This window comes from Solanum tuberosum, unplaced genomic scaffold, assembly GCF_000226075.1.
Source record: "Solanum tuberosum cultivar DM 1-3 516 R44 unplaced genomic scaffold, SolTub_3.0 scf00632, whole genome shotgun sequence".
Lineage (NCBI taxonomy): Eukaryota > Viridiplantae > Streptophyta > Magnoliopsida > Solanales > Solanaceae > Solanum > Solanum tuberosum.
In genome coordinates, this window is record NW_006239543.1 from 89,372 (window position 1) to 114,062 (window position 24,691).

Here is a 24,691-nt window from a genome sequence, read left to right on the forward strand (position 1 = left end):
CCCCAACTAACCAACTGTCACCAAAATTTGGCGTTGTGATGGCACCTTGGTACTTGAAACTACCCAGGTCATCCAAAAGAGAGGTATTGTAGTATGAAGAGACAATAGATAGTAACAAAAACAATGGATAGTAGCAGAATAGTACTACAACAATTTAATACTATGATCAAACAACACGGAACTACAGATAGTAACATCAATCGAAGAACAAAAAACTACAAGAGTAGTATTACAACTATTAGTAAGGGAAACAAGACAATGCACTCCTACCTACTAGTATGGACGCACTACTACTCCCTCTGTATCATTTTATGTGGCACCGTTTGACTTGGCATGGTGTTTAAGCAAAAAAGAAAGATGTTAGGATTCTTAGAGAAGGATCGAGTCACAGGACGATGAACAGGGAAATCAAATTCAACTGCCTTTGATTTTCCCTTGCTTTTGTTCGAATTCCTAGATCGACCTATTTTTGTATAATTCAGCTCATCAAAGGGAAGCTAAAACCTTAGAGTTCTTGTTTCTGATTAAAATCTGCGTACTTCTTATTCCTCAAATCCTCCTTTAAATAGGAGTCTTCTTACAGTAATAGGAAGTCTTATGGAACTAGGAAACATAAATCCTATTCTAAACTAATAAGAAAACTACTAACAATATATAATCAAATTCTTCCTATTCTAGAATAATAATAAACTACTAGCGTTATAATTAAATCAAGTTATTTGGCTCTCTGTCGCACATATTTCTTGCCCACAAATGCGTCCACAACATTACCCCCCTCATGCTGAAAGAGCTGTCCTCAAGCTCGAACGATGGATAAGCCTTCTTAAAACAATCTACATCCTCCCAGGTCGCTTCATCCTCCGTCATTCCCGACCATTGTATAAGAATCTCCTTTGTACCTCGGTTTAAACGAGCTTTCATGACATCAGCAGGCAAAGGAACTACTCGGCCATCCTCTAGTGCTGGTAGCTCTGTAATAGGTGGGAGTTGGTCGCCTTTGAATGCCTTCAAAAGGGAAACATGAAAAACGTTATGAAGTCGACTGTCATTTGGCAAATCCAACTCATATGCAACCTGTCCAATTCGCCGTAAGATTGAAAATGGACCATAAAATTTGGGGGACAATTTATTATGAATACTTAGCCGCATGGAGCAGCGGCCTGCAAGGATGTAAACAAAGCCATACAAGTGACCCCGGAGCAAATTCGACGTCACGATGGCCCTTATCATAATATTCCTTCATTCGTTGTTGTGCGGATATCACCCAAGATGTGATCACATTCTAGCAATGCATGTTCAACAGCTTCTACCCGAGTGGTCCCAGGCACATATGAAAGCAAACGAGGTGAGTCATGACCATAAACAACCTTGAAGGGTGTGGTTTGCAATGCCGAATGAAAAGATGTGTTATAACAAAATTCTGCCCATGGGACCCAAGCAACCCACTTTCGAGGACAAGTACCAACAAAGCAGCGAAGATACATTTCAACAGTACGGTTAACAACCTCTGTATGCCCATCTGTTTGTGGGTGGTAAGCAGATGAGAATTGTAGTTTAGTACCATTCAAGCGAAAAAAGTTCCTTCCAAAAAGTGCTAGTAAAACCACATCTCTATCACAAGTAATAGTTTCAGGTATCCCATGCAATGCAAGCAAACAATCTACTAAAAAAATACCTGAGCCACACGAGCAGCTGTGTATGAGTGAGCCAATGGTATGAAATGAGCATATTTTGAGAACCAATCCACTATTACAAACAAGACTGACTTCCCCCAAGACTTGGGCAAGCCATCAATAAAATCCATGGAGATGTCTGACCAGATCTGAGTTGGGAAGCTGGAGAGGTTGTAACAATCCTGTGGGACTTAAATGTTTAGATTTATTGCGTTGACACATCGGGCAGGCAATGACATATGCAGCAATGTTCGTTTTCATACCTTTCCAGTAGAAATCTCCACGAATTCGGTGTAACGTTTTTTGTATTCCTTCATGGGCACTATCATGATAAGTAGAAAGTATAGTAGGTAGCAAAGGAGAATTCTGTAAAAGGTAGATGCGACCTTTAAACAAAAGCAACCCATCCTGAACTTGACAGTCCGAATCCAAATCTCCTACCTTGACTTTATCATACAACCCTAACAATTCTGATGATCCTGTAAGCTCCTCCCGGATGGTGTCCAGTAATGTGCTACGAGGGGAGCTAATAGCATTCAAAGAAGGGTCCTCATGTGTCATTCTAGATAAAGCATACGCAGCTTTATTGAGACAACCAGCCCGATACTCCATTGTAAAATCGTAACCCATGAGTTTACTCAACCAATGTTGTTGAGGTGGTGTAGTTAGCCCATCTAGCAAGTATTTTAGCCTGTAATGATCTTTTCGGATAAGAAAAGGGCGCCCCCACAAGTATGGCCGCCAATGTTGTACTGCCTTTGCAAGGCCAATCAACTCCCTCTCATATGCAGCTAATTTTTGGTGACGAGCTGCTAACTGTCGGCTAAAAAAGGCTACGGGCTGACCTTCCTGTTGCAAAACAGCCCCTATACCACCTACAGAAGCATCACATTCTATAATGAAATTCATAGTAAAATCGGGCAACCCGAGTATGGGAGCAGAGGATAAGGCTTGCTGAAGCTTCTGGAATGCATCTAGGGTCAAATCGCTCCACTGGAAGGAGTTTTTCTTGAGTAGACTAGTCAGAGGTGCTGCCAGTTGCCCATAGTCACAAATAAATTTGCGGTAGTAACCTGTCAATCCCAAGAACCCACGAAGAGGTGCAATTGATTGCGGTTGAGGCCAATTTAAAATTGCTTGTACTTTGCTCCTATCTACCTCCACACCTGTAACTGAAATAATATGCCCCAAATATGCGATTTGAGTTGTACCAAAGCAACATTTAGATTGTTTCAAATATAATCGGTGTGCGCGCAATAACAAAAATACCTTTGGCACGTGAACCAAATGGTCCTCTCAACAACTGCTATAAATTAGGATATCATCAAAGAAAACCAACACAAAGTGGCGTAAGAACTCATGAAAGACCTCATTCATCAAAGCTTGGAAAGTAGATGGGGCATTAGTGAGTCCAAACGGCATGACAAGGAACTCAAAGTGCCTGTGATGAGTTCGAAAGGTTGTCTTTCCACATCTACAGGAGACATGCGGACTTGATGGTATCCAGATCGCAAATCTAGTTTAGTAAAGTACTTGACCCCATGTAACTCATCTAGTAACTCGTCCACTACTGGAATTGGGAACTTGTCGTTGACTGTTTTGGCATTCAGTTCACGGTAATCAATACAAAGGCGCCAAGACCCATCTTTCTTAGATACCAATAACACAGGTGAAGAAAAAGGGGACTTGCTTGGTCATATCAATCCTTGTTGCAACATCTGATTACATTGCTTCTCAATCTCATCCTTTTGCCGATGAGGGTATCGATAAGGACGAACAACTACAGGAGCTGTTCCGGGCAGCAAACTAATGCGGTGGTCACATTGTCTCAATGGTGGTAAACTCTTAGGTTCCTCGAACATATCATCGAACTCGGTCAAAAGGCATTTCAGTCGTTGCTCATCAGTAATTGCCTTTCCTAGCAGATGCAAAGCCTTTCCACAATACCCTTGTTGTCCCTGAAACAAAAGTAATTTCCCTTCCACCGAAAAACTCATAGTAAGTGCCGCAAAGTCCCAAAGTATAGGACCCAAAGACTGTAACCACTTCACTCCCAAAACAATATCAAATCCACCCAAGGGAATAACATAAAGGTCTACAATAAAGCTATGTTCACCAATAGAAATTGTTACCCCTGTGCAGACCCCCAAGCATTGAACTTTCTCTTTTTTAGCAATGGAAATTCTGATGTTGTGCAAGGAAAAAACATCAAGGAGTAATCGACTAGCAGCTGTAGAACTTATAAAATTGTGGGTACTTCCAGAATCAATAAGACTAAGCATGTGATGTCTGTTAATGAGTGCAGTCAATTGCATAGTTTGTGCATGCCTTTGACCTGTAATTGCATGTGAAGAAATTTTCGGGCAGTCATCCGACACTTCCGGAATTGCGTCATCAACTGAATCATCCAATTCCAACCAGAAAAGCCGTTTACATCGGTGAGTGGCTGAATATTGTTCGTCACAATTATAGCATAATCCTTTAGCTCTTCTCTCCGCCATTTCTACATGAGTTAATCGCTTGAAAAAAGGGGGTTGGTTGCTAGTTTGGATATTCGTCGAGGTAGATGAGCCAACTAGACCAGTATTAGACTTTAATGAGTTCACTGTGCGGCCATGATTGTCCAAGACTGCTGCCATGCAGCTTTGCGAGTGTTACTGACTCTTTGCTATTGCTGTTTTTGCTGTAAAGCCCTGGCTATACTCAAAGCCGTCGATAAGTCAGGTGATTTGAGCAATTGTACGTCCAATTTGATTGAATCATCCAACCCTGCCATAAATATACCCACGTGCAAGTGTTCTGGAATAAGCTCATCAGCCCTAACCAACTTTTCTTGAAACTGACGTTGATAAATTTCAACTAAACCAGTTTGTCAAAGTGTGACTAGTTCACCCGCCGGGTTGCTGCTTTCAGGAGGTCCAAATCGCTGGAAACATCGTTTATGAAAATCTTCCCGACTCATTGGACCCTTCACTCGTTTAAACTGATAATACCATAATTGTGCTTCTCCTAACAAGTGAAACCCAGCGACTCCAACCTTTTCTGCATCAACTGTATGTTGATTTTCAAAAAATTGTTCACAACGATGTGCCCAAATTAATGGGTTGTTGGTGCCATCATAAGTAGGAAAATCCTTCCTTGCATACCTTGGTATTGTCAAATTGGAATTTCCACTAATTTGATGATTCTGATCAGCCGGTTGAATATGCAGCGTATTACCTCTAGGAGCCGGATTTATTGATCTACCTGCTGTCGGAGCACTACTGGTCTCTGCCCCATGGACTGTTAGTTTTGTAGAGCCAATTCCCAAGCTAGAAAATTGTTCTTGAATAGCTTGGACAATTTTTTCACCGAGACGTTCCATCGCTGCAAGTTTAGAGTCCATTAGTGTTTCTGTTATCACACATTCTTCTTGAAACTTGGAATTGATCTTATCATCCATTGTGTTAGGCTCTGGTACCAAATTGTTAGGATTCTTAGAGAAGGATCGAGTCACAGGATGATGAACAGGGAAATCAAATTCAACTGCCTTTGATTTTCCCTTGCTTTTGTTCGAATTTCTAGATTGAGCTATTTTTGTATATGAATTCAGCTCATCAAAAGGAAGTTGAAACCTTAGAATTCAATAGAAGAGAGAACTCCTATCTCTTGTTTCTGATTAAAATCTGCGTACTTCTTATTCCTCAAATCCTCCTTTAAATAGGAGTCTTCTTATAGTAATAGGAAGTTTTATGGAACTTGGAAACATAAATACTATTCTAAACTAATAAGAAAACTACTAACAATATATAATTAAATTCTTCCTATTCTAGAATAATAATAAAACTACTAGCGTTATAATTAAATCAAGTTATTTGGCTCTCTGTCACACATATGTCTTTCCCACAAATGCGTCCACAACAAAAGACTTTAGAAACTTGTGGTGTAAAACAATCCTTAGATATTTATGTGGTGGTAAATCATTTCATTAAGGATAAAGTAAAAAAGAAATTTGAAAGTTAAACTGTTTCTAATTATAGTATTTTTGGATGGACTAACAAGGAACACATAAAATGGAACGGAGGGAGTACTTACTAACCCTTCTGCCCTAATTCACGTCCTTCACACCTTTCTATCCATGGTCATGTTCTCGGTATGCTGCAATTGCACCATGTCTTGTCTAATCGCCTTTCTCTAATATTTCTTCGGTTTACCTCTACCTTTCTTGAATCCATCCATAGACAACCTCTCACACCTCTGCACTGGGGTAATCATGCATCTCCTCATCACATGGCCGAACCATCTCAACCTCGCTTCCCACATCTTGTCTACCACTGAAGTCACTCCCACCTTATCTCAGATATTCTCAGTTTTAATTCTATCTCTCCTAGTATACTCACACATCTATCGCAACATCCTCATCTCTGCCACTTTTATCTTTTGAATGTGAGAGTTCTTGATTGGCCAACACCCTGCCCCATACAACATAGTTGGTCTAATCACCACTCTATAAAACTTGCTTTTAAGTTTAGGTGACACCTTCTTATCACATTGGACTTCGGATTCAAGCCTCCATTTCATCCCCTGCACCAATACGGTGAGTGACATACTCCTCAATCTCTCTATTTCCCTGGATAATAAACCTAAGATACTTGAAACTTCGTCTCTTATGGATGACCTATGTATCAAGCCTCACTTCCACGTTCGCTGCATGTGTCACATCAATGAACTTGCACTCCAAGTGTTCAGTCTTGGTTCTGCCGAACCTAAACCCTTTAGATATTGTCTCCACACCTCCAACTTAGCATTAACTCTATTGTGAGTCTCTTCAGTCAAAACTACATCATCCACAAATAACATACACCATGACACCTCACCTTGACTCAATATATCCATCACCAAGGCAGGTAAAAACGGTCTAAGGGTTGATCCCTAGTGCAACCCCATCAAAACAAGAAAGTGATCCAAATCTCCTCTCACTGTCCTTACTCGAGTCTTAGCTCCATCGTACATGTTCTTAATTGACCTAGGTCCTAGTGTACGACATAGGTACACATCTAGCCTCCAAGCACCTCCATAGAACCTCCATGTGTAAGTCCTTCCTCTCCCTATACTGCTCCACACTCTCCTTACGAGATGAATGACTTTTGTAGTCTGAGTGTCCTAGCATAAATCTGAACTGGTTCTCGGAAATAGTCACTACCCTCCTCACCCTCATCTCCACCACCCTTTCCGAAACCTTCATAGTGTGGCTTAGCAACTTGATGCCCTATAGTTGCAATTTTGAATGCTACCATTGTTCTTGTACAATAGAACCATCATACTCCATCTGCATGCTTCAGGCATCTTTGCCGTCTTAAAAGTGAAATTAAACAACTCAGTCAATTTCTATGCATGAAGTAAATTGAATCATCAGATTTGAACTTCTGGTAAATGAAGCTTTACAAAGAAGAGAAGAGAAGAGATTTTTATTATCCGAGCCATAATGAATTACCTCGCACTAATATATTTATAGAGCCTATGTAAGTGTTCTTCTGAGTTCTAACCACCTCCCTGACCAACACCCATGCCAGTCACATGACCCTTTTAACTATCTTTAACAAATCAACTATCGCTATACAGAAGATATCTACTTAATTCAATTGCATTTAAAAACATGTTCTCTTAGTATGCTGGTTTGAGATGAATTTATTTGTTGAGTAGTTGGGGAGAATTATTCATTTGTTTTTATTTGGTTTGCTGGCAGGTCTTTAAGCATTACTTTGAAGAGCTAGAAGAGGAATCCCTACGAGATAATTTTGTTGTAGTGGTACAAGGGACATTTTCTTTCTTTTTGAAAAAAAAAGTATGTGGCCGGAAAAGAATCATTAAGTACTGGCTGTGACTGAAATTATGTTGTCTTGTGCAGTATGAATTACTTGATGAAATGATGGACTTTGGTTATCCTCAATATACTGAAGCAAAAATTCTCAGTGAGTTTATAAAAACTGATGCATATAGAATGGAGGTTACACAAAGGCCTCCAATGGCAGTTACAAATGCTGTGTCCTGGCGCAGTGAAGGGATCCAATACAAGAAGAATGAAGTAAGTTTTATGTTTTATTTAATAGACAGCTTCTTTTAGTGGCCTATATTTAATTTTGTTTTTCTTTCAGGTATTTTTGGATGTTGTGGAGAGTGTTAATATACTTGTTAATAGCAATGGGCAAATAGTGAGGTCAGATGTTGTCGGTGCATTGAAGATGCGGACATACTTGAGGTTTGCACTTCTCCTAGATATAGCTGTATTTATGTATGTATGTGTCACTCTTTGCATATTCGTACTTGTATCCGTAAAAGTGAAATGTCAGTGTATGATTCCCTAGCATGAGTGGGTGATAAATATCTATTTCATGTCTATAGGTGGTAAAGGATTTTTGACTTTATCCTTGTCATGGTAATAAAAAAATCAGATTTGTATTCAATCTTTATCCAAGCGAGCCCCAAAAAGTTCTATCATCAATTGCTTACTTTTCTCCCTAAGAATCACCCCAAAAAAATCAAGTTTCGTACTGGCTTCTTCTCGCCATCATAACCTGCAGTGTTCTAGGGTGTATTCGGCATGGAGAATGTTTTGGAATTTTCTCATGTTTGGTTGGCCAACTTTTTTAGAAAACATTTTCTCTTGGAAAACAAGTTCCTTAAAATTGAAAAATTGGTGAGGCAGTAGTCTGGACTATCAATACTCTTAAGGTGGAAGTATTGGTTTTAAAAGAACTTTTGCACTGTTTTTTCTTGAAATGCGTGTTGTTGATTTCCTATAAGACAAATAGCACTAAGATAGTGTTGAGATTACATCCAAATTCTGAGCAAGAAAGGGTAGGGGAGAAAAAATTGCGTTAAAATAATAATGAAAACCCCATGGAAGAACTGAAGTATACAAAAGTTTCTATCACCTAATGGTACCTTCTCTCTCAAAAAAAAGTTTCTATCATCTGTAGCAGGGGTTCAACATCATCTATCTACTCCAATTTACAACAAAAAGAAATCAAAAGTAGATAGTCCATCTTGGTCTTCAGAATGGAGTTGTTGCAGACTTCAAAACATTTATTGTTCCTTTCTCTCCTAATGCACCACCAAATATGGGCAGGTATAGTTTTCCGTGCCTTCTTCAATCTCTTAAATAGGTACTTTTTATGCCAATGGAACATCAAATCAGAGTTCGACACTGGCATGACCTATTCAAGGCCTAAATAATATAGAACATCTACCATATCTGTAAAGTGAAAGAACAGTGAAGGAAATGATGGTTACTAGATTCTTCTTCCTTTTCACACAAATAACATCTATTTACTAGTTGGATGCCCCTCCTTTGTAGATTATCTTGGAATGAAGCAGCTTCTCTTTTCACTAACCACACAAAGCACATTACTTGCACTGGTGCTTTGGAGTTCCACACCTGCTTCCATGGGCCATGTGTGTATTGGTTCCTGATAAGCAAAGAGTAACGGGACTTCACTGTGAAACGACCATGTCGTTGCCCCTTCCATATCAAGCTATCCTCACTGTTGTTAAGCTTTTTAAATGAAGTCAGAAGACCAACAACTTCTACAGAACTCTCCTTTTCCCTTTCATTTGGATTCCCTCTTAGAAGTATGTTCCAGTTCTCTCCTTCTTTTCTTTGTGCTTCAGTGAGGTTTGTATCTCGTGCTATACTAAAACAGATAGGAAATTGATCTTTGAGAGGGGAATGCCGAATCTTGGTGTCCTTCCAGAAAGATACTTTACTGCCATTGCCCACTTTGATTCCAATGTTAGCTGAGAAAGCATGCCATAGATCCCTGATATTTCTCCAGATACCTACTCCTTGTGGTGGACATCCCATATTAGAGGACCATTCATTCAGGAGGTCATATTTCTCTGTTGTACTTTTCCTCCAGAAAGAAGTCCCTTCAAAGTTGAATCTCCATAGACATTTCATTAAGAGACATATATTCTGCACCCTTAAATTCTTGATACCTAGTCCTCCTCTCTTTCTTCAGAATCACAATGTCCCACCTGACCAAGTTTAAGGTCTTGCTTGCCTTATTAACTTGCTGAAAGAAATCTCTTCTCAATCTGTCTAACCTTTTCTCCACCTTCAGAGGCATTGAAAACCAAAACATAGCCATAGCGTATGTGGGCATGAAATCCAAATCACTATTAATTAGAATCAAGTGACCTCCAAAAGAAAGGTATTGATTCTTCCAATCAGAGAGAGCCTTTAATTCACACCTCTCAGTCACACATTGCCAAATAGAATATGATTTAAGTTTTACCCCTAAAGGTAAGCCCAAATAAATAGTAGGAAGGCTATCAGTATTGCAGCCCAAAACTGTTGCTAGAACCTGTAAATTCTAAACTTTAGTAACTGGGAAAAGTCTACTTTTCGACCAATTGATGTGCAACCTGATACAACTTTAAAGACTTTCAGGATCAATCTCATGTAATTAAGTTGCCTCACCTCAAAAGATTATGGTATTATCAGCATATAAAAGATGTGAGAGAGACAGGTAGTTGTGTGACCCACTGCTTACTTTGAGACCTCTGATACAACTCTGGTTTACAGGAAAGTTAAGCAATTTGCTTATGTGAAGCGTCACCAGCAAGAACAAAAATGGAAAAAATTGGATCACCTTGCCCAATACCCTTTTGAGTAGTAAAGCCATTCTGTGGAGATCCATTAATGAGAACTGAGGATCTGACTGTGCTGATGCAGTACCAAATCCCCATTTTTGTTCTTGCTAGCAAATAAACTCTGTGGAGAGCCATTAATGAGAACTGAGAATCTGATTGTGCTGATGTAGTACCAAATCCATTGTGCCGCTTCCTATCAAACCCCATGTCTTTAAGTATGTCTAAAAGGAAACCCCAATTAACAGGATTGTATACCTTCTCAATGTCGAGCACATGATACCTTTACTTTTCTCCCTTTGTGTGGAATCAATGCATTCATTTGCAATAAGTGCCGCATCCATAATCTGTCTCCCTTTCAAAAAGGCCATCTGAGAGTTGGAAATTAGCTTGGGCACAACTCTTTTCAACCTTTCTGTGAGCAATTTTCAGTTTTTATTGGACATAATGAAATTAGGACTCCCCTGAATTACAAATGAAGGCAACTATCCACCAATCATTTCTTGAAAGCCTTCTTTCTCGAGCCACCAATTTTCAAATTTGAAGTACATATTGTTCCTTCCCATTTCCCTCATTGTAAAAGTGAGGTGTATAATCAGAAATAATTTTTGGCAAGGTTAGCTGCTTCATAGAATTAAACAACTGTTCTCTCTTAATTGTATTTAGCTTATATAATTGTTAAAAGTAAACTTCAATCAAAGAAAATTCCTATCATTACTATAGGTGGAAAAAGTGAGAACTTTGGAGCTGATTTTGAGCTTAGAACATCAGTTGGGGACAGTGAAAACAGGTAGGTACAGTTAATGTTATAAGGTGCAGAGCAACTGTACATGTATAGCCAACATATACGGCTTTGCCAACAGACTTTTGGCCATTAATGTGTTAGATGGAGTATAATTTTCTTAACACAAAGGGTAGCGGCTGCGGGTTTCCCTTGTCATAAAAAATAAAATAAAAAATTCTTAACACAAAGGGCTTGACCCTGTTATATATAAGATTGATGATTGTAAGAACTCTGTTAACTATAGGGACATTTGTAGTGGTTCTCGTTTATGACATTATACGTCAGAAGTGTTAACTTCAGTAAGAGTTGAGATTGGTGCCCCTTTTCTGAAGATTAAAACAGTTTGTTCAGAAACCAAGATAAAGCCTAAAAGAAACCAAGATAAAGCCTAAAACCTCTGGGATGTTTCTAAATATAGTGTCCTGTCTGATCTTAAATATTTTTTTATATGCTTTGAACTATTTCTAGCAGCGTGAAAATGTTCTATACTGATTATGATTCTGTCATCACTAAGGTCATATTTACATGTACGTTGCAACCTTGTTCTCCGAGACTTCCACTTAAGATTTACACAGTTGAGTTAATGGAGTTCTTTCTTGCTGCATTTCCTCATATTTCTAATGAGCTGCCTCAATAGTAGCATCACTAGTGCATGTCTATGAAAACATCTAGGATTTAAATGTTGACTCAAGGACTGCATACCTTTTGATCTCTGTCACACCCCTTTTTGCGCACAGGCGGTGAGGATTTTTTCAATTTAAGTGACGGTATTGATTTAGAAATTATTTTATATTTTTTAGAGTCGCCACTTGGAATTGAGTTATGGTGTTCCAAGTCACCTTTTTGTTTAATCCCTAATCAAAAGGAAATGACTCTTTGTTTGGTCTGCGAACCAGAAAATCAGGTAAGAAATTCTGTTAACCGAGGGGAAGATATTAGGCATGCCTCGAGTCCCGTGATTCTAACACGATCGCTTTTATTGACTTATACTTATCTTGATAAATTTTTGGATAATTTGTGTCTATATGCCAAAATTTGCTTATTTTTTAATTATTGAATTTTTATTAGTCTTAAACCGGATGCATAAATGCATTCTTGATCTTGACATTTTGAGACATAACAGTCTTCCCCTCTCGAGTTTATCACACTTAATAATTTCAATTTACACCTCTTGGTTTGAATTAACAAAAATAATTATTAAAACAATTTGGACAAGGTGCGTCACTGCATCCTTGAGTTTTTTTTAAGTGTTCCAAAGAAAGATGTTTAACCACATTCTTAATTGAAACCGACCTTTGAAACGGGTCATATATTTTAATATTTTACCTATTACTAGACAGCTTAAGCATTTTATTAGTGATTAAATTACATTTTTTCTATTTATTCATGAATACTATTTAAATAATAAAAGTCTAAAATCTTAAACAAATAGAAAGTTATTTCATATTCTAATTCGATATAGATGCATTTACATTTTTAGTATTCTTACAAGCTATGACAAAAGACATAAAAAAAAATGTAACTCTTCATCTCCTAATTTTTCTAAAATAAACATTTTTTAATTTTAGATAAATTTGACTAAACAAACTATTAGATTAATTCTGTCAGGCATTTAGCTAAATATAAAAAAAACACTTAATTGATAGTAGCATATTGTACAAGATGGAAGATAACATAGACTAAAATAATGGGTAAGTATTTCAATATTATAGCATCAAAGTTCAACACACAAAATTTAAGCAACTTCATAACATTGGAATCAAATCTAATATAATCATGAAAATCAAATTATACAATAAAAATTAAATGGTACCTTTTGTGAGAATCAATTCACGAAAAGAAAATAATTTGAATAAGGAACCACGAAAGCAAGCCTCAAACTCAAACCTTTGTTTGTGTAGTGTGAAAGAAAAATAAATGTTTGTTTTTTGTACGTATGTTGGTTTGGGTGGGTGTGTGCTGATTGTATTGTGTATATATATACACTATATATGTGTTGTAGTATTGGAAGTGAGGGGAATGGGTTTTTTCTTTTTTCTTCTTTTTTTTCCTATACATGTGTGTTTTTCCTTTGCTGATTTGTTTTTCTTTTTCTCCTCTGTATTGCTGATAGTTGTGTGTGTATGTATTCAATGTGTTTTAGTATATAGGTGTGTAGTGTGTGATTTTCTGATGGTTTGTGTGGGGGGTGTTTAGTGGTGTGAGTGGGTAGTGGGATAGGTGTAAGTGGGGTTGAAAGGTGAAGTGGGGTAGTGTGGGTAGTTTAGGTTATTATTATTTTTAGCTTAAATATATATATAAAAACCATAATAATAAAAATAATAATTAATTATTTTGAATTAATAAAATATATGAAAAGTCAAATAGCTAGTCTAAAAAATATAATTAAGAAACACTAGCTTATTTATTAAATCTAAATTAAAAGAAAATACATTGTTTTTTTTTGTTATTTTCAAATCTTTTTAAAATAAACTTACTAAATTAAGGTAAAAGTCAACATATTTAATTTAGATTTTTATAAAATATTTAAGCTCTAGAAATGGTGTAAGACCTTAAGTTCGGTCAAAAATTACGTGTCTACAGTTTGTCTCTCGAAGGGTTTTCAGACAAAGAAGTAGATAACGTGACAAGTTTTGACCGGACTTGTATTTGAAGGAAAAATCTGTGTAACCAAGTCTTGGTTTTGGACATCCTACATATTCCGGGTTATAAGGGAATCAGGTCACATGTAGTTCAAGGAGATGAGTTGATGAGTTTGAAGTTAAGTGAGGTTTCATCGAGGCTCCAAGTCGCGGTTCCTATCCTTACATAAAAATAATGAAAGCTAATAGTCAAAAGGAAAATAAAAAGTACAAGCTCCTATCTATACAACTTCTCTTGAGTCTTCACTTGTGTCTTTACTTCAGATATCACCTTGATTTTTGGGTGAGTATCTTGATCTTGAATTGGATTGAGGCTTAACTTGCCGCTTAGAGTGAGCTTTTGACACTTTTCAAAAATGAAAATTTGAATATGTTCTTGAATGACTACATGTTTTCTTGATCAGAAGCTAAATAGAAATAGATGTCAGGAAGTCAGGCTACTACATGCATTGAAAAAGTTGATTCTGGCTATCATGGGATTGATCATTTTGAAAAAAGTTGAAATTTTGTTCTTGAATTTCAAATCCATGTTTTGCTTGAAGAAACCTGAAAACCATCACAAACAAAAGAAATAAACAGTTTAGGAAGTGCTTATCCTAGGAGAAAAATAAATATTAACAGTCTCAGACTAGGAAGTGTTTATCCTAGGAGAAAGTAACCAAATCCCATTATGTAGGAGGGTCCTACTAATCTTATTGTTCAGAAGGGTCCTGTTAATCTAAATCTCATTGTTCAGGTGGGTCCTGCTACATTAATTTCCATTGTTTAGGAGGGTCCTGTTACACTAATTCTCAATGTTTAAGAGGGTCCTGCTACACTAATCTCATTGTTTAGGAGGGTCCTGCTACGCTAATTCTCATTGTTTATGAGGATCCTGCTACTCTACTTCCCATTGTTTAGGAGGGTCCTTACTCTAGTTCCCATGTTTAGGAGGGTCCTGCTACTCTAGTTCCCATGTTTAGGAGGGTCCTGCTACTCTAATTCTCATTGTTTAGGAGCGTCTTGCTACGATAATTCCCATTGTTTAAGAGGGTCCTGCTACGATAATTTCCATTGTTTAGGAGGGTCCTGCTATGCTAATTCTCATTGTTTAGGAAGGTCCTACTACGCTTATTCCCATTGTTTAGGAGGGTCCTGCTACTCTAATTCTCATTGTTTAGGAGGGTCCTACTACTTTACTTCCCATTGTTTAGGAGGGTTCTGCTATTCTAATTTCATTGTTTAGGAGGGTACTGCTATGCTACTTCCCATTGTTTAGGAATGTCCTGCTACGCTAATTCCCATTGTTTAGGAGGGCCCTGTTACGCTAATTTCCTTTGTTTAGGAGGGTCTTGCTACTCTAATTCTCATTGTTTAGGAGGGTCCTACTACTTTACTTCCCATTGTTTAGGAGGGTTCTGCTATTCTAATTTCATTGTTTAGGAGGGTACTGCTATGCTACTTCCCATTGTTTAGGAATGTCCTGCTACGCTAATTCCCATTGTTTAGGAGGGTCATGCTACGCTAATTCTCATTGTTTAGGAGGTCCTGCTACTCTACTTCCCATTGTTTAGGAGGATCCTGCTACTCTACTTTCCATTATTTTGGAGGGTCCTGCTACTCTAATTCCCACGTTTAGGAGGGGCCTGCTACTCTAATTCCCATTGTTTAAGAGGGTCCTGTTACGCTAATTCTCATTGTTTAGGAGGGTCCTGCTACACTAATTCTCATTGTTTAGGAGGGTCCTGCTAAACTAAATCATCAAATACAATTACCATAACATTTTTTTAAATTTTTAGTTTTTTTTTAAAAAAAATTTAGATTAGAAAATGTTTATCCTAAAAGAAAAATGAAAAATAACTGTCTTAAACTAGAAAATGTTTATTCTAGGATAGAGAAAGAAGAAAAATAATAATAATAACGGTCTGCGACTAGGAAGTGCTTATTCTAGGAGAAAAATGAGAAATAAATGTCTCAATCTAGGAAATGTTTATCCTAGGAGAAAAAATGCATGTAATTTTTTTTTTGCAATAATGTTTACAAATTTGATTCTTCATTTTTTTTTTTTTTAAATGGCGGTCGATTTGTGGCATTGGCTTTGAGGATAATTGTTCTTGTTGTTGCCATGTTGGAAGCTAATTTCAGCTTGAGATAGACTGCTTTGGTCCGCTAGTCAGCTCACCTTCATAATCTTAAAAACATGTCTAGTTGTTCAGAACTTCAAACTTCAGATTTGTCATATTGTATCTACCCTCCAATAATCATTGAATCTTGTATTCATATAAATTCTCAAAATTTGTCACTTGTTGACAAGTTACTATGCATGTCACTATTTCTTGAATCATGTCACATTTGATGTGCTGACCAAACTTTGTTTTGTGCAATTGAAAATATGGTAGCAATTTTGAAATCATTTTCTGCGTGTTTTTATGAAGACCAACTTAAGAAAGAAATGCAAACCGAATTGAGCTATACAAAATAATAATAAAAAATATATATATATTTGTTCCTTCTGAGAGAAAATGAAAATAAAAAGGGACTCATTTGAGAGTGATGCTCAATTCTAATGATCATGACATGCATGTGAGATTAAATGATTTGATCTATCCAATTAATCTAAACTTTTTCTTTGTCAAACTTTCAGCCTTTTGAAGTCATGCTTTTATAATCCAATTTGTGTACTACATTCATGTCTCACATTCGACTTGTGGTTGCCTTCGAAAGGTTTTTCACCAACAATCTCACTCATTTTGTATGTCTCTTATAATCCAATTTCGTGTACTAGATTCCATGGTTCTCACATTCGACTTGTGGTGCCTCGAAAGGTTTTTCACCAACAATCTCACTCATTTTGTATGTGTCTCTCTCACCGCCGTCTTATAGTGCCCTGAGGGTTTTCACCAATAAGACTCTCATTTTCTACTTTCTCTCAACACAAATGATGCCTTATAGTGCTTTGGAGGACATTTTTCACTAAGATTCTCTCATTTTTCACTCCTCATACGAAGGACATGGCCTTTTTCCTTATATGATAATCAACACTGAAAGCTTGCTTGACTTGTCATTGTTAAAAATTGATCAGAAGGTCTTTATTTGGATTGTAACGTGACTTTTGGAAAGGGGTTACAAAGAAAGGATTGGCATGAAGGCTCAAAGATAATGCGGTAACAGGGTTAAGACTTACAACTTTTGGAATCGACTCTATTTTGCATAAGCATAAGCATAAAAATAATAATTATTATTATTATTATTATTTTTGCCTCAGTTTTTGTGATGAGGACCTTTTAAATTTCTTTTCTTGGTTAGACCGAACCTTAAAATAAGGCTTCCTACGTATCTTGTCAAAGCAAGAATCAAGTCAAACGTAGTTCAGACAGTTTGTTCTTTTGTTGTTATTGATATTTTTTTCAACCTTTTTTTATTCTTTTTGTGAATTTTTTTCCTTTTTTTTGTTTTGAATTTCTGACTCTTCTTTTTCTTTTTGACTGTATTTTGATTCCAAAGGAGGGTTATGGAAGAGAATAAATTTAAGGCTCAAAAGGGGTAGCAAAGGATTACACGGTGTTTGGATAGTAGAATGAAATGTCTTGGTCATATCAATTATTAATAATGACAAATACAAGCATGCCCTTTAAGATGTGAAGTGAAAATCATACATTATCTCTTTGCAACGTATGCATTGATGGATATGTATATCAGTTTTGTTCCATATTTGTCAGCTTGAAATCTCTATTTGAGTTAACCTTCTTGACAAAAAATGACATACGTCAATTTAAATGAAATTTATTCTTTTAACCATTTTCGATACTAAAGGACGTATCAAGGTGTTTAAGTCGTTTATTCATTTCCTCGAATGTATTTATTTTTTGATTTCTATGGTGTATTCATTCCATGGCTAGATATAATCTTAAGATCTTACCAAATCATCTTGCATATCATGTCACAAAAATTGAATTGAAAAGAGATGTATAAGTGGAAAGCCAAATTGAACGGGTCACTTTGACACAAAATAAAGATTATATTAAGATAAAAAAAAGACTTGATGACAAGATAACAAACTAAATTTTAGGTTACAATTCTATAATAACCAAAACTACGACAAGACTTAACAAACAAACACATAAGAGAAATGATAGAAATGTCTGACTTACTAAAATAAAATAAAAAGAATTGCATAGCAGAAATGATGACAAAATAAACTATCCATACTCTTTTTTGAGAGAAAAGAAGAGTGTATCCCAATCACCAAGCTTGACTTCTTAGCCACTACTTTGCACGCTAGCCTTCATGAAAGCTCCAACAATTTCAATTGTCTTTTTCTGAGAATTGAGAGAATTGTCATATTCTTTGTCATTACATATCATCTCGATGAAGTGTACATCATTATGCGCCAGTAGAGGATTCTTAGTAACATTTGGGGGGTCATCATTTTGAACCACAATCATCTTTGTTTGAATCATCTCTTCCACCTTTCTTCTTAAATTTCGACAATCTTCAGTACTGTGCCCTGGAGCATCAGAATGGTATGCACACCGTATTGTTGGATTGAAACCTTTTGGATGTGGATCCATATAATTTTGAGGAATTGACTCTATCATATTCAAACGTTTCAATTTCTCAAATACACTTGTGTAAGACTCTCCAATTGATGTAAAATTGTTCTCAAGTCTTTGACCTCCTTCAAATCCCTGTCTTGGACGGGGATTATAAGGTGCTCAAAATTTTTGAGAAGAAGGACGAACATTTTGATTTGTTGGCGCTCTCCATTGAGGATAGTTTGGTGGATATGCATATGGTTGTGCACCATAGACTGCATATTGAGGTGAGACAATAGAGTATTGTGTATCTTGCATGGGGAGATAGGGATGGAATTGAGGTGGTGCATATTGATAAAGTGGACCTCTTGGATTTTTTTGTGTGTCTGACACAACATTTGCTACATTCTCCTTCATTTTCTTTCCTTCAAGATTTCCTGATCCATTTTTAATCACCTGTGTTGTGGCTTTCAAGGCAGCTTGACTTACAATTTTTTCAGACTTGATGCCATTCTCCACCATTTCACCAATCTTAATAACTTCAGCGAATGTTTTTCCAACAACGGAAAGTAAATAATGAAAATAGTTTGGTTATTGCACTTGGAGGAAAACATCAATCATTTCAGACTCTTTCATTGACAGCTTAACCCTAGCAGCTTACTCCCTCCACCTAATAGCATATTCACGAAAATTTTCGGTATTCTTTTTCCTCATGTTGGCAAGTGAAGTACGATCTGGGACTATGTCAATGTTATATTGAAATTGTTGAACAAATCATCTCATGTATGCCAGTTAGAAGTATCTGATCTATGAACCATTCTGAGGCAATTCCCATCAAACTTTCCCCAAAATAAGTCATGAGCAATTCTTCTTTGCTTCCGGCCCTCTCAGTTGATTACAATATCTCTTTAAATGAACTACATGATCTCCATGTCCATCATATTTTTCGAACTTTGGAGTTTTAAAACCGATGGGTAGATGAATGTGGGGAAACATGCACAAATCATTGAATGAAACACTTTTGTGACCTCCCAATCCTTGCATATCTCTTACACTCTGTTCCAAACACTTCATTTTTCTAGCCATTTCTTCATGTTCCTCGTTTTTAACAGTTTTTTCAGTTTCAACATGGGAACTATACTGATGAGTGTGAGGGTAAGAGCTTGGAATTTTAAGAGCCTGTTCAGAGGTGTAGCCATGATCACGAGGAACTTTGGATGGAGGATCATTGTTGGATTTGGGCACCATTATTGGCTGTGTGACATTATTAGTCGGTGCAGTTGGCACGAAGAGGGGATTTCTCATCATAGGTGTACTCAAAGGGCCCACCGTAGAAGTTCCAGCTACGTTGGATGTGTTAGCGTAGGGATCGAATCCAGGTGGATAAATCGAATCACCTATCGACACTTGGATAAGGGGTGACATATTTGTATTTAGATAGTCACGGATCGAAGACGGTGGAGCTTGTCCACTCATCCAAGCTTCGTACATCTCTATCATTTGTTGTCTTAATATCCTTACCTCTTCTATTGACACGGTTTCTTGTGAGACCATCTGGTTTTGGACCTCATCATTGTCCGACTAATTTTCGTCTTTGTGAGTCATTTTCTTTTTTTCTTTTGACCTTGTATTGTAGGTATGGAATGTCAGCTTAACCACAAACCAACCACCTTACGTTAACTCTATGCATGAATAATAAAGTTTGTTTGGGTTAGTCATTTCTTAATTATTAGTTGTTGTTGGTTCTTTTAAAAAAAAATGATTTAATAATGCATTGATCAAATCCGTTTGGGATTGCGTACGTCACATGCTTGAGAAAATGATTAAGATCTTTGCATAATTTATTTCTAAAACTCAATAACTAGACTTTTTTTTAGAGTTTTGAGGTAAAATCCTTTAGTTTTTTTTTTTGAATTATTAAAAGAAAATTAAGAAAAACTTATTTTTGATAAAGATTAAAACTTCTTGTTTTTTCATTTTTTTTTTGAATTTTTGAAATATGGATTTTATTTTTATTTTTGAATAAAGATCACCGAACCCAAAAAGGATTGCCTACGTATCTCATTGGGGTGAGAATCAGGTGTGCGTAGTTCGTTCAGTTTGGACAGTTAAAAATTTTAAGATATTAAAACTTTTTTTTTTTGACAAATGCATTATTATTCAAGACTAAACTAATACATTTTTCATGTAACTCATAAAAAGATCTAAGTGGTCAAGTAAGAGATGAATACTTGTCCTAGACGGACTCAATTCTTATATCAAGTCACTAAGTCAAATACAAATTATGCAAATGAGTGGAGCCTACTAGTGATAACCATGACCTAAAGGAGATTGATGTCTAGACTGGCTTACTCAAGTGGACAACTCGAGTCAGGAAGGGACAACTTATCGATAACAGCGCTATTTCGACTTCATTACTGATCCAACCCCGCCTAAGATATGTGACTAAATATCCTTCACTGGGTGTCAAGACACTCCAGCTTTATCTCAAGGGAAAATAGGATGCATAACTGCATTCCTGTGAACGTGTGTGAAGTGTTTTTTTTTAGACTAAGAAAAGGTGCGTGAAAGAAGACAATATATAATATAATTTAACAATATCAAAGCAATAAATGAGCAATAAGTAGCATATTAGGCCGTCATAAACAATATATCTCAAAAAATAATAATAAGATCAAGTAAAAGTCAATATAATAAAGCTCGAATTCTGGTTATTTCCCAGCGCAGTCGCCAGAGATGTCACACCCCTTTTTGCGCACGGGCGTTGAGAGATTTTCCAATTTAAGTGACGGTATTGATTTATGAATTATTTTATATTTTTCAGAGTCGCCACTTGGAATTGAGTTATGATGTTCCAAGTCACTTTTTTGTTTAATCCCTAATCAAAAGGAAATGACTCTTTGTTTGGTCTGCGAACCAGAAAATCAGGTAAGGAATTCTGTTGACCGAGGGGAAGGTATTAGGCATCCCTCGAGTCCCGTGGTTCTAGCACGGTCACTTTTTATTGACTTATACTTATCTTGATACACTTTTGGATAATTTGTATCTATATGCCAAAATTTGCTTATTTTTTAATTGTTGAATTTTCATTAGTCTTAAACCGGATGCATAACTGCATTCTCGATCTTGACATTTGGAGACATAACAGTCTTCCCCTCTTGAGTTCATCACACTTAATAATTTCAATTTACACCTCTTGGTTTGAATTTACAAAAAATAATTATTAAAACAATTTGGACAAGGTGCGTCACTGCATCCTTGAGTTTCTTTTAAGTGTTCCAAAGAAAGATGTGTAATCACATTCTTAATTGAAATCGACCTTTGAAACGGGTCATATATTTTAATAATTTACCTATTACTAGATAACTTAAGCATTTTATTAGTGATTAAATTATATTTTTACTAATTTGTTCATGAATACTATTGAAATAATAAAAGTCTAAAATCTTAAACAAATAGAAAATTATTTCATATTACAAATTCGATATAGATGCATTTACATTTTTAGTATTCTTACAAGCTATGACAAAAGACATAAAAAAAAATGTAACTCTTCATCTCTTAATTTTTCTAAAATAAACAGTTTTTAATTTTAGATAAATTTGACTAAACAAACTATTAGAATAATTCTTTCAGGCATTTAGCTGAATATAAAAAACACTTAATTGATAGTAGCATATTGTACAAGATGGAAGATAGCATAGACTATAATAATGGGTAAGTATTTCAATATTATAAGCATCAAAGTTCAACACACAAATTTAAGCAACTTCATAACATTGGAATCAAATCTAATATAATCATGAAAATCAAATTATACAATAAAAATTAAATGGTACCTTTTGTGAGAATCAATTCACGAAAAGAAAATAATATGAATAAGGAACCACGAAAGCAAGCCTCAAACTCAACCTTTGTTTGTGTAGTGTGAAAGAAAAATAAATGTTTTTTGTACGTATGTTGGTTTGGGTGGATGTGTGCTGATTGTATTGTGTATATATATACACTATATATGTGTTGTAGTATTGGAAGTGGGGGGAATGGGTTTTTCCTTTTTTCTTCTTTTTTTTCCTGGTACGTGTTGTGTGTTTTTCCTTTGCTGATTTTTTTTTCTTTTTCTCCTCTGTATTGCTGATAGTTGTGTGCGTATGTATTCAATGTGTTTTAGTATATTGGTGTGTAGTGTGTGATTTTCTGATGGTTTGTGTGGGGGTGTTTAGTGGTGTGAGTGGGTAGTGGGATAGGTGTAAGTGGGGTTGCAAGGTGAAGTGGGGTAGTGTGGGTAGTTTAGGTTATTATTATTTTTAGCTTAAATATATATATAAAAACCATAATAATAAAAATATTAATTAATTATTTTGAATTAATAAAATATATGAAAAGTCAAATAGCTAGTCTAAAAATATAATTAATAAACACTAGCTTATTTATTAAATCTAAATTAAAAGAAAATAGATAGTTTTTTTTTGTTAATTTCAAATCTTTTTAAAATAAACTTACTAAAATAAGGTAAAAGTCAACATATTTAATTTAGATTTTTATAAAATATTTAAGCTCTAGAAATGGTGTAAGACCTTAAGTTCGGTCAAAAATTACGTGTCTACAATCTCCCATAAGGTTTTCATTAGTTTAAATGCAATCCAATTCCTGCTAAATGTAAACCAGTTGCAAAATGGCACCACGTCACTTTTCTTTAGTCAATTTTGAGATCTTGTTCTTTACCCAACCGTTTAATCGAGTGGTACCAGTCTGAAGCCATAATGTTTTTCTCTTGCAGTGGTATGCCGGAGTGTAAGCTTGGTCTGAATGATAGAGTATTGCTGGAAGCACAAGGACGTAATGCTAAGGGGAAGGCTATTGATCTAGATGATATCAAGTTTCATCAGTATGTGATTCAACCATATCTTTTGTTGTGTGTTATAACATCTTTTTGCATATATTCTTTATGCAAGAATTGGCCCAATGTGGGTGTGGGAGTAGGGGGACAAATCATGATAATTTGGGAAATGTAGTATAATCTTTTAAAACTTCCGATAGAGTAAGCAAGTGGGGGGAGAGTGGGTGGTCCTCAGTTTTTAATTGGAAAATCCTTGCTGCCCTTTTTAAAATGAAAAAATCTGAAGGCTTTTCTATAATATAACTTGACCACGTTCAAGTTGTAACCCATTTCTCTCCCACTCAACCAATCTCCCTCCCCCCTCACTTACATCCTATTCTGCCCGTCTCTCATTCTATAACTTCTACTTTAACTTAGGTGTGTGCGTTTGGCCCGATTTGAGAATGATCGTACTATATCATTCATACCTCCTGATGGGGCTTTCGAAGTTATGACCTACAGACTCAGTACACAGGTACAATAATGTTTTGGTGCTCTCTATCTGACTGAAATCTTTTTAGTCCCTTCATTGATCCAATAGGTTAAAACGTGAGTACTACTTACTCTCAGGTAAAGCCTCTTGTGTGGGTAGAAGCCCAAGTGGAAAGACATTCTAAGAGCCGTGTGGAAATTCTGGTTAAAGCACGAAGCCAGTTCAAGGAGAGAAGGTATGTCCATTTGTACTATGCTACACACCTAATTGTAGCTGCATCATTTAATGTGTAGCATTATGATATTACAATGTGTTGCTGGTTAAGTTTTGAGTTTATTTGACAATTTCAGCACTGCAACTAACGTTGAAATTGAGTTGCCCGTTCCAACTGATGCAACTAATCCAGATGTTCGTACATCAATGGGATCATCTACTTATGCACCTGAAAAGGATGCATTGATTTGGAAGATAAAATCTTTTCCAGGTGGTAAGGTAAGCGTGCGCTTAGTCATAGCTGAAGGTTTAACTCAGTTATTTTTTGCCGTTTGTTCTCTCACTGAGATCTCTTTTATGCTAATTCTTATTTCATTTTCAGGAATATATGTTGAGAGCAGAGTTTAAACTTCCCAGCATTACAGCAGAAGAAGCAGTTCCTGAAAGAAAAGCTCCTATACGTGTGAAATTTGAGATACCATATTTTACAGTTTCGGGTATACAGGTGAGTCCTAAATAGCTGTAGTTCAGTTGGATTATTCAGTATTTTCTTTTTGTCAAATTCCTACAGCACTCTAGTTATACATGTCCACATTTAGTCCATCGTATTGAGAAACCATTATGAGTTGAGGATTCAATGCATTAAGAGAAAATTAATTTAGAAATTAACTACTAATTTCTGCCTGCTGGAAAAAAAAAAGAACTGAAAAAGGTAATACAATTAAATTAATAAACTGGAAAAATAAGAACAAGAAGAGTCTGCTGAAGAAGAAAACAATAAGAGGGAAAAAGCTGAAAAAACTGAAAAAGAGTGAAGGGTTTGCCCCCAAGGCCTAGCTCAAGTGGCAAAAGGTGGAGGATTTGTGGCTTAGGTCGCAGGTTCAAGCCCCACACCATGCAAAGCGAAGCCCGGTATTTAAGTGGA

General features: G+C 36.2%; 1 protein-coding gene across 1 annotated transcript in view; it reads left to right on the forward strand.

Moving 5' to 3' along the window:
* The window catches only part of LOC102589986 (AP-1 complex subunit mu-2), a 27,801-nt gene that overhangs the window by 1,385 nt on the left and 1,725 nt on the right, over positions 1–24,691 (forward strand). Inside the window, exons 3-10 of the mRNA XM_006366304.2 lie at positions 7,399–7,461; positions 7,561–7,737; positions 7,808–7,911; positions 23,022–23,129; positions 23,499–23,595; positions 23,691–23,788; positions 23,904–24,045; positions 24,149–24,271. Coding sequence (XP_006366366.1) covers positions 7,399–7,461; positions 7,561–7,737; positions 7,808–7,911; positions 23,022–23,129; positions 23,499–23,595; positions 23,691–23,788; positions 23,904–24,045; positions 24,149–24,271 — 912 coding nt within the window. The remainder of the gene's footprint in view (positions 1–7,398; positions 7,462–7,560; positions 7,738–7,807; positions 7,912–23,021; positions 23,130–23,498; positions 23,596–23,690; positions 23,789–23,903; positions 24,046–24,148; positions 24,272–24,691) is intronic.